This window comes from Amaranthus tricolor, chromosome 6, assembly GCF_026212465.1.
Source record: "Amaranthus tricolor cultivar Red isolate AtriRed21 chromosome 6, ASM2621246v1, whole genome shotgun sequence".
NCBI lineage: Eukaryota > Viridiplantae > Streptophyta > Magnoliopsida > Caryophyllales > Amaranthaceae > Amaranthus > Amaranthus tricolor.
The window spans coordinates 16571709-16583305 of record NC_080052.1 but is presented as its reverse complement, the minus strand read 5'-3'; the positions used below and the strand labels follow the sequence as shown (position 1 = coordinate 16583305).

The following is an 11597-nucleotide window of genomic DNA, read 5'->3' as shown; positions in this document are numbered from 1 at the left end:
ATGAACACATCACTTTATATAATGTCCTACATGTACCTGACTTTCATTACAACTTAATTTCTGTAAACAAATTATGTGTTGACAAGAAGTGTACAATAGCATTCACTGCTGATAAATGCTTTATACAGGGCCCTTCAATGAATGTGCCACAAGTTCTTGGTAAAGTAAAAGCTGGTCTCTACAATGTTCAGGCTGGTTCTTTCATACAATCAACTGCTTGCATCTCTGTTATAGAATCTGCTAAATTGTGGCATCTAAGATTAGGACATGTTCCTTTTGATCACTTAAAGCTTGTTCATCCTGACATACACTTGAATCCTAATAAATGTGACTCCATATGTACTATATGTCCAGCAGCTAGACAAACTAGATCTTCATTTCCTATAAGTAGCATAAAAACTGTTAGAAAATTTCAAATGTTACATTTAGATGTTTGGGGTCCTTACAAACACTGCACCTATAATGGATGTAATTCTTTTCTTACTATAGTTGATGACTTTACTAGATCCACTTGGGTGTTTCTTTTAAAATCAAGAACTGATGTTACTAATGTCATTGCTCAATTCTTGAAGTTTTTAAATACTCAGTTTGATGCAAAGGTTGAATGTATAAGGTCTGATAATGCTCTGGAATTAACTGAAGGATCAATCAAACAACTTTATCTCAATCAAGGTATTTTACACCAAACCAGTTGCAGTAACACACCTCAGCAAAATGGTGTCGTTGAAAGAAAGCATAAACACCTCTTGGAAACAGCAAGAGCCTTACTTTTTCAATCCAAGCTTCCAATTAAATACTGGGGTGAATGTATACTGTGTGCAACTTATCTCATAAACAGAATGCCCCTCAAAAGCCTCAATTTCATCACACCCTTTGAAAAATTATATGAACATAAACCCTCCTATGATCATCTAAAAACATTTGGATGCCTTTGTTTTGTTTCTTCTTCCACCACTCACAGAACTAAATTCAACCCAAGAGCTTCACCATCAGTTTTCATTGGATACTCACCTACACAAAAGGGGTACAAAATTCTAAATTTAACCACCCACAAAATTTCAGTTTCAAGAGATGTTCAGTTCCATGAACATCATTTCCCTTTTCACTATCCATGCCCAGTATCCTCTTCTATTCCATCACCTTCCACTGATTTCCCTTCTACCATATATCTTCCCACACATACACCCTTTACATCTATTTCACCAGGTGATATTCCAGATATATTCACCTCTAACCCCTCTCCCTCACATACAAACCTTGTTGATATTTCAGAAATAACACCTATACCTAATCCTCCTCTCAGACAGTCTTCCAAACCCACCAAACCACCCTCTTATCTCAGTGAATATAAATGTCCTTCCATCAAACATTGGTGTAATCTTGTATCTTTTTCTGATCTTCCACTAACTCATCTTGCTTTAGTGTCAAATGTTTGTAATATTGCAGAACCTACAAGTTATAAAGAAGCATCAGCACAGTCAGAATGGGTTGAAGCTATGAACAAGGAAATACATGCTCTAATAAAGAACAACACCTGGGACATTGTTGATTTGCCTCCTGGAAAAAAGGCTATAGGCTGCAAATGGGTATACAAGGTAAAGCTCAAACCAGATGGCACTTTAGAACGATGCAAAGCAAGACTAGTTGCTCAAGGATATACACAGAAATTTGGGGTAGATTATGAGGAAACTTTCTCTCCTGTTATCAAAATGACAACCATAAGAGCCTTAATTGCAATTGCAGCAAGCAAAGGGTGGGATATATTTCAATTAGATGTTAACAATGCTTTCCTTCATGGTGATCTTAATGAAGAAGTATACATGAGAATGCCCAAAGGAATTGAAAATCCTGGGAATAAGTTCTGCAAACTCAACAAATCCTTATATAGGTTGAAGCAAGCAAGCAGACAATGGTTTTTTAAGCTGCATACTGTACTGTTACATCAAGGATTTGTACAATCCAGACACGATTATTCTCTCTTCATCAAAAAAAGGGGTTCAGACATCACCATTGTTGCTGTTTATGTTGATGATATCCTGGTAACTGGTACAAATCACAATGATATACAAACCCTAAAAGCTCATCTTGACACAATCTTCAGCATTAAAGATTTGGGCATCTTACATTATTTCCTTGGTATCGAGGTATCTTACTCACAAGCTGGGATCATTCTCACTCAAAAAAAGTTCACAAAATCTCTCCTTGACAATTGTGGTTTTGATCTTTCCAAATCTGCTCCTGCTCCCTTATCCTTAAACACCAAACTCCTGGATAATTCAGGTGACTTGTATGCTCATCCAGACCATTATAGATCCTTGATTAGAAAGCTCAATTTTTTGACTCATACAAGACCAGATTTGTCTTTCTCTGTCCAAACATTGAGTCAATTCATGCATACCCCAAGGCAGCCACATGTTGATGCTCTGCATCATGTATTGAGATACGTCCATGGAACCACAGGACAAGGCATTTTATTACATGGTTCAGCACAACTTACCCTTCAGGCATTCTCAGATAGTGACTGGGCAGCTTGTCCAAATTCTCGAAGGTCTGTTACTGGATATGTGATGTTACTTGGACATTCACCTATATCTTGGAAGTCTAAAAAACAAGCCACAGTCTCAAGAAGCTCCTCTGAAGCAGAATACAGAGCCATGGCTTCAGCTGCATCAGAAATCACTTGGTTGATCCAGCTTCTTCAAGACCTTGGTGTATACAATTTAGAACCTGTTCTTCTACATTGTGACAACATGTCAGCCATACACATTGCAAAAAATCCAGTCTTTCATGAAAGAACTAAACACATAGAAGTGGATTGTCACTTTACTCGAGATAAGGTTCTTGAAGGTCTTCTTCAGCTCACATATTTACCTACCCAAAATCAACTAGCTGATGTCTTCACAAAGGCTCTGCCATCACCTCAATTCTGTAAGCTTCTAACCAAGCTAGGAGTTGTTAATACCACTCCAGCTTGAGGGGGGGTGTTGGAGCTGATGACTTGTCATCCGCTACGGTTTTATTTTTTTCTCTGTAATTGACTATATATAGCACAAGGCATTAACCCTCTTATTTTAGTAAATGACCTCATGTATATATAGGCTATTTTTTCTTTTTATGAATAACATTTTTGGATAATTCCAGAAAACATTCTTCTCCCATCTTCCTTCTTCTCCTCCTTCTTTCTGATCTCCTATGTTTTTCCTTGTTTTGTTTTTGCTGATTTCATCACTAGGTAAGAATAAAAAGAAGAGGAAAATAAAAATATATATATAATAATGATAATAACACAAATTCATTACCAAAAATATGAGATTTATGTCATTTTACAATGTATAAACCATTATTCATCATCTTCTTCATTTGCCCCTTTTTCCCAAAACCCTTACATTTTCGAAAACCCCAATCATCTTCCTTTCATTCTTGATTTCGAAGCAAACTAGCAACCAAAAATACCATCTCATTCTGTCCCGGTTTCAAATTGTAGTTAACCGCATTTTCTCTCATCTTTTTTGAATTTCGAGAGTGCTTTTGGCAAATACAAGAACCAATATCTAATTTCTTGGGTTGATTTCTTTGGTGTAAGACTGGGTCAGTGTAGGTGCAAGTTGAGGCAACATCTCAAGGCTGAATTCTTGCAGTCTCTTTCTGGAACTTTCGAAAGAACCAAATATTAATATTTCCTCCAGTTTCCTATGATTTCTCGGCCAATCAACAGCAACTTCCTTCGTTTCGGTTGCCACTGGTTTCAAAGTGGTATGTGTTAATATACCCTTGTTCCTCTTATTCTTGTATATTACTTTTATTCAAACAATCATGTTTTGATCTAGTTACCTTGTTATTTTACTGATTTCTTATCAAGAATTATCTCCACTATTAAATTAGTTTGTTGATTTCAAGATTTATAACATATACTTGCTTCAATTGAGTAAATAGATTTAACGTTGTTTGATATAAAATTACTGAATTTTGAGATTATAAATATTGTTGGGAAACATTTGTGGTAAAATAATGGGTATTTGACGTTCTTTGATGAATTGGGCCATAAACTTTATTTCATGGTGAATTGAAGACTAGATTATGCACTATTATGATAATTTAAACATGTTAGAATAGAGTTTTGATTAAGATACATCTTTAGGAGGAATGTAATAAGTTATATGTTAGTGTAGCAGCGTCTAACGCACTTAAGTGATGTTATGTTTATTGTTATGTTGCAGGAAACGATTTCGATAAGGATCTTCTTGTTGATAGCTATGGTTTGGACTCAACTCGTTAAAGCAACGTTGTAGGTGAGTAGTAGCAATCCCTTAAAGGGTCTGGCCTGACTGCTTTTCATGAAAAATAGTGTTATCAAAGTTGTTTTGAAATTGATAATTGTTGAGACAGAATTGTTATGAATGATTATGAAAATATTGTTATATGGGTCAATAGATCGGGCTTACGAGCTGGTCGTTGACGGAGTGGTGGGATATCGTCTCCCACTCCTTGTTTTTGAGTCGAGTTGTCATTCAAATATTAACTAGCTTCACCCGAGAGAGACATAGTCTTACAGCTGTAGGGCACCTCTCAAACTAGACTCCCTATGCGCACAAATATCTAGGAAACTGATGTTGTTTTTAAACCTATGATTTAAATCATTGTGTTTTGTTCTTTTGGATTGTTACATCTCATTCAGTTAAATCTGACCCCCCTGTTGTTTTCAACTTTTAGATTGTTTACAGATCGAAACCGGTCAGGAATAATGGGTTAGCGGTGATGATTAGAGTTACAAGGATGTTATATTGAGCTGAATTCGTGAGAAGTTGTAGTATTGTATTAGGTTTTTGATAAGTGTATATTAGACTTGGTTATGTTGGCTATATTGGAGTTTTAGAACGACTTTTATGATTACTTTGTATTTTAGTTAGATGATTAGTTTGAAAATTAGCTGATTTAGCTATGTTTTAGAACTGGTGGCCTCTTTTGCTCAAGTTTTGGAATTGAAATTTAAGTTTCTTGGGAAATAAATCTCGTGATGACCCTGTTTACTCAGTCAATAGTAAGTCGGGTTGTTACAGTATCAGACTAGCTTTTTTCCTAATATGTTTCTCTTTTTCTTTCTCTTCCTCCTCATTTACCGCTGCTGTTGGTCCTTTTTTGTATTTTTTATTTGTGCTTCATGTTTTCCCTTCTTATTCAACCCTTAATAATGTTTGAAACGACTTTTCATATTGATTTCACACAATATTCAACCTTTGTGTATTACATACATCCTTCAGATCATGATAACCTAAAACTTGTCAGTATTGTTTTTGATGGAATTGGATTTGGAGACTGAAAACAATTCATGATGATAGGTCTTATTGCAAAGAATAAGTTGTATTTTGTAGATGAAACACTTCCTAAACTATTAAAAGATGATGTTAACAAGAAGACAAGGTAAAGGTGCAATAATTTGGAGTGATCTTGAAAAATGATTTAGTACTTTTACCTCTACACAAATTAATCCTTTTCGTGAAGAACTTTCTAAACTCTCGCAATAAAACAATATCAGCAGTACTCATACTTTACCATTAAAGTTTCTTCTTTGACGTTTTATTTTTCTTATCAATTCTCAAGACCTGAAGCCAATAACTGATACACTACAATCAAGATTTCTCCTACTGTTCTTCTCTTTCATTTCATTTATTCTTTCGTTAATCCTTCTAATTTCCAATTCACATCTCTGCATTGCATTATTCTTTCAAATTTTCAAACTTTAAAATTAAACATTCAAGAATATTTCTTCTCCATAATTATGTTGTCTGCATGCTGTCATTCTTCTAAACTCTTTATTTATTTGGTAATTTTTTCTCCTTTATTTTAACATTCTTTAATGAAGAGACATCTTTAATTCAACGATTAAATTCAATTTATATTAACCTTTTTTTATAAATTGGTGAAGGAATTAAGGCTTTGCTAGACTGCTTTAGGATAAGATTAGGCTTCTCAATGAAGGTGGGATTGCCATTGATGGCAAAAGGGCCAACGGCCCATTTGGTTGATGGTAATGAAGTAATGGGAATGAAATGTTGTAATGGCAATAGTAATGGAGAAATGGATATGAGAATCGGTAATGAAGATTCTTTTGTTTAGTGTGCATGACTAAAGAATGGTAATGGAAGATAATATTCCATTGATTGCATTTGGTTGTTAGTAATAAAAAATGATAATGACTCTTAGTTTCATTATTGTATATTTATATCTAAAAGCATTATTTTATCTAAATTATTCTATTTAATGATTCTTTTTTTAATAATAATATTTTTTTGGATAATTACATACGTTACCTTTTTTTTCTTTATTATTTTTTTTCTTCAACTCGAAACAACATTACCTTATTTTATTACCACAGTAATACTTCATTACCATTATAGCCTAATACCAGGTTGTTTGATGGTAATAAAAATGACCCTTTTTGGTAATTTCATTACCTTATTTTATTACCATCCATTACCATTGAAGGCATCCAAACAACCAAAATTTTTATTACTTAATTTTATTACCATTACCGCCCTTTAATACCATGTACCAAACGGGCCGTAAAAGCTACTTTAGAAGGTTTTGATCTGTTTCTTTATTCGAATTCTCTCTAATGCTTTTTTGTGAAGGAACTAAAAATATATTAAATTGATTAATTTATGTATTGCTACAATATAAACTAAAATTATAGAGGGTACTTTGGGTTTGAAGTATTTTTAATGAACTCATAGAATGATCAATATTTACAAGTATAAATTAAGAATGTTCCTCAATTGTAAACTGATATATGCAGTAGTGTTGTTTTTACTAATGATGAGTGCTTACTTCAAGTCTATTGAAAGTCAAAAATTCTTGGTAGATTGTGAGATGGACTCTATTATGTTGATGTTCCATCATTTACATTACAAAATCCTCAATAAAATTCAACTTGTTAAGCTACACGGCCTTCCAAACAATATACAAAAAATGTTGATCTAACTAAATTATAGCATCTTACACTAGGTCATTTACCATTTTCACTAATGAAACTTTTATTTTCTGATCTTCATGTAAATAAAGTGCATAAATCCACTATATATACTATTTTCCTTGCTACAAGGCAAACTAGAAAACCTTTTCTTTCTAGTTCTCTCAAGACATCCAAATCTTTTCAATTACTACAAATAGATGAAATGGGGCCCTTACAAATATGTAACTCATGATGGTTATAGTTTCTTCTTGACAATTGTGGATGATTATACTATAGCAACATAGATTTACCAAATGAAAACTAAAGATCAATCTACTTTCAACAAGCAGTTTTATGCCTATGTTGAAACACAATTACATTGCTCAATGAAAACCATTCGAAGTTATAATGCTAGGGAACTTTGTGAAGATGAAGCGTTACATTATTCTCAACCTTGACGACCCCATTGAGATGTTGGGCAACATCTTGGTTGCTATTGCCTTGGGATTAGCTCTCCCTTGTGTATTCTATAAAAAAGATTAGTGAAGCGAACTGCTTAGTCCAGGCAACGATTTAGTCAAGTGAAGCGTGGATAACTGGATAAGTCATAGCACTCAAGTGGATTATACAAGAATGGAAGTTAAATCTAGAGCCTTTGTATGCTAGGTTGATTGTGTTTATGATTGATTGGTTGGTTTAAATTAATTTTTATCTCTAACGTGTACTATGTTTTGTTACACCTGCGATTATGTTGTCATTCGACGACTAGCAGAGCAATTACATGTCCCTACAGATGTGAGGACAACTATATCATCAAGAATACCTTTCCTTTTGAGCTACGTGAACAAGACCACTTAACATGGTTCATCCCTAGTATGCTCCCAAACTTGTAACTTGGTCAGCTAAGTAAGGTTAAGAAATGTTTATTTTTATTTTGTAGGTAAAATAAAAATGGATCTTGGATAATGGATGTTCAAGGCATATGAGTGGTAATAAAGCTTCTTTATTTTCAGAAGAATTAATTGTAAATTACAGCCTTAATGTTTGATGCTTTTGCGAATTACAACCTTGATATTTTTTTGCGAATTACAGCCTCCAAAGTAGAGTATTTCCCAATATTCAAACCAGGTGACCGGTTCCATACAATTTGACCGGTTCACCACATTATTTTACCTTTGACTTTCCGTTTTTTGTTTTACTTTTTTTTTATGAGTTTTAAATTTTTTTTTCTAATTTATTTTTTTCTTCCCCTTCCGCTCATTTAGGGCATGTTTGGTTGGTTCATTTTTAATGGTATGGAATGGTATCACAACCATTCCAATGTTTGGTTAGGCAGTTTTACATTGGGATGTCATACCCTCTGGATTCTCATCCCATTCCAATCCTCTAGATATCATATCCTCCTACCCCCTCAAGTTTCAAACTCCATTCCATCCCATATTCAAACCCTAATCTCAAAGGAGAGCTTTTAGATTTCATTTACGCCCAATTTTTGCTGAATTTCAACTTGGGTATGTCTTAAATTCTCTAAATTTTTCATTTTCTTTAAATTTTGGAGAATTAATATCAACCCTAATTATGGAAATAAATATTGTTCATCATTCTGATTGCTTAATTTTTATCTTTTTTTCTTTTGGGTATTTAGAAAGATTTGAAATTTGAGAAATTAAAGAAGGGGTAGATGGCAAGAATAAAGCCACAAGCTTTATTGCAGCGGCTGAAGAGGAGGAGCAAGCGGGCGGTCGTGGCTGCTGGGCAGCGGCTGCTTGGGTTGTAAAGAAATCGCAACCCTGCTGCTGGTTGCTGTTGGCGGCTGGTTGCTGGCGGAGGTGAAGTGCTGCTAGTGTTCTGTGGGCGGCTGGGCTGCTGTGCGGGAAGGGAAAGGATGCGGGAGTGAGGGAGGAAGGAAGAAGAAGAGAAAGGAGGATAATGGGGGAGAATGACGGTTGGCTTAGTATTTAGGGTTTCATGGGCTTTTTATACTTGTTTTTATTATTATTATTATTATTATTATTAGATTTATTTATTTATTTATTTTTATTTACTTAAACACATTTCGGTTGTAATTTACTTAAACATAATATGTGTGTATGTATTTGTGTGTTTAATAAATGTATGTATGTATCTATATATATATAAACAGGACAAAGAATCCATTCCATAATTGAACCAAACAGTGTGAATGAATTGAATATCTATTACAGGATTGAACCAAACAGTTTTAGTCTGGTATGGGGTTCTGAATTCATACCATCCTGGTATGGGTTTCCATACCATTCCAATCCTGCTCACTGAACCAAACGGACCCTTAATTCCTCCATTGATGAAGCTCCATTGAAGCTTAAATCTAAAATCACTCCTCTTTCTGCTCCTTAATTCCAATCACCTTCCTCTCTCCTTCTTCTTCATCCATAAAATATTCAAGCCAAGCTAAATGGGTAACTTCTTTTGATTAAAATCTGCTGTTGGACGGTAGCTCCAGCTTTCTTCAAACCTTTTTTCTTGACAATAAAACTTGCCCCAATGAAAAAATTTGAAGATAAAGCTAAAACTAAACCATTAATATTATCATAAGACATTCCATTGTAAGTTCTAGAAGTTTCCCCTGAATCTTGCATAGTTCAATATTTTTAAAATAATCTTTAATTAATTCTTTCTTCAACTCCTCTGCAAAATGTAATTGGTGTGGTGTAAATACTGAAACTTTCAAGCTTCAACTGACACCAATTACCTAACTTTCAAAAATGGTGTTTTTTCTTCAATTTCCAAACAAACCTACTGATTTTTCCCTGTTGAATTCAATATAAACATTCGAGGGCAAAACAAAAAAAGGTGTAATCTTGAGCAGGTTATAATAGTATGAGTAAATACTCAAACATTTGACCCCACATAAGCCCTAAAAACCCAACTTCAAAAGATGGGAAATTTGCTCTTCAAATTCTTACAAACCCAGTAATTATTTCCCTATTCTTTTTGCAAAAGTGAATCGACAATGTCAGAAAGTTGAACACGCTAAGATATGAGGGTAAAACAAAAAAAATGGGATCTAGGGCAGGTTTGAATGTAAAGATTATGAGACAATGCTTTGTGTAATGGGTAATTTTTCTGGATTGAGTAATTTTTCTGGATTTAATAATTATTTTCATGAAATCACGCAAATAGATTTTTCCAAAAACTCCATTTCATTCTTTTGTGTAATGAGTAATTTTTTCTGAGGTGGGTTTCAACTAGTAAAAAGTACCATTGAAGGCCGTTTTTGAAGGTTTTGAACAGAAAAAATGTCTTAAACAAATGCGGTTTAGGGGATGTCTGAAGCATTATCAAGATTACTTGCAATGGGTTTTAAAAACCTTGCAATTCTTATGGTAGGATTTTGTGATTGAATTGAAAAGAGTAAGCTGACTGGAATTGAGGAGCAGAAGGAGGAGGGTTTTTGGATTTAAGCTTTAATAGAGGAATTAAATGAGAGGAAGGGGAAGAAGGAATAAATGAAAAAAAAATTAAAAATAAAAAAAAATTAAAACCAAAAAATGAAAGTCAAAGGTAAAAAGTGTTGTCAACGGTTAAATTTATACGGATTCAGTTGTCTGGCTTGAATAGTGGTCAAAATGCTACTTTGGAGGCTGTAATTCACAAAAAAAAAAAACATCAAGGCTGTAATTTGCAAAACAATCAAACATTAAGGATGTAATTCGCAATTGATTCTTTTCAGAAATAAAAGAAAATGTAACGGTTCGATCACTCTAAGTGAGAAAAGGTAAATTTAAGATCTTAGGAGTTGGTAAGGTTGATAAGGACTTTTCAAAATCTATTTATAATGTTTATTTGTTGATGGCTTGAAATTTAATTTGTTAAGTGTGTCTCAATTATGTGATAAAGGTAATCAAGTAATATTTGATAAAGAAAAGTGTGTTGTTAAAAATCCTAATACGGGAGATATTTCATCACCGCCCTTAGCCATGATAATGTTTATGCTTTAAATACTCACGAAATTGCAGCTCAAGCTTTTAAGTGTTTAAAGGCTATAACGGATGATCCAAAGCTATGGCATAGAAGGCTAGGCCACATTAATATGCACAACATGCATGAATTAGTAAATAAAGATCTGGTTAAAGGACTTCCAGCTCTTGACTACAAGCACAGACCTTCATGTGATGTGTGTATTATAGGTAAACAAGTATGAAGTTCTTTTAAACCGAAGAAAATGGTAAGTAACATGACCATGTGAACTTCTACATATTGATCTATATGGTCCAATGCGTGTGAGGAGCATGAGAGGTAAATCTTATATACTTGTAACAGATGATGATTTTTCTAGATTACATGGGTTGATTTTTTGAAGGAAAAAGGAGAAGCTTTGAAGTCGTTCTCAAAGCATTCTTAAGAGATGTGAACTTTGCTAAACCTTTCAATTGTTTCGTTTAGAAGTGATCATGGAAGAGAGTTTGATCAATTAGGCTTCGATTCCTTTTCTGAAAAATATGGTATAACTCACAACTTTTCAGCTCGTTAGACACCTCAACAAAATGATGTGGCTGAACGGAAAAATTGCACTTTAGGAAAAATGCTAGGATTATGCTCATTGAAAATGGATTAGCCAAACACTATAGGGTTGAAGCGGAAGAGAGTCATGTGTTTAATAGATGTC

The 11597-nt window shown here is 33.9% G+C and overlaps 1 protein-coding gene and 1 long non-coding RNA gene across 2 annotated transcripts; both read left to right on the top strand.

The window, feature by feature from the left end:
* The first annotated feature begins 1709 nt into the window (after positions 1 to 1709).
* LOC130815598 (uncharacterized mitochondrial protein AtMg00810-like) lies at positions 1710 to 2982 on the top strand. The gene has a single exon (XM_057682088.1). The coding sequence runs from the start codon at positions 1710 to 1712 to the stop codon at positions 2973 to 2975; it is 1266 nt and encodes a 421-aa protein (XP_057538071.1). The 3' UTR covers positions 2976 to 2982.
* A 163-nt stretch (positions 2983 to 3145) lies between these two features.
* Positions 3146 to 7882, top strand: LOC130816171 (uncharacterized). Its single transcript, XR_009042720.1, has 3 exons — positions 3146 to 3753; positions 4218 to 4289; positions 4711 to 7882. It is a non-coding gene; the product is annotated as an uncharacterized LOC130816171 (long non-coding RNA).
* The last annotated feature ends 3715 nt before the right edge of the window (positions 7883 to 11597 follow it).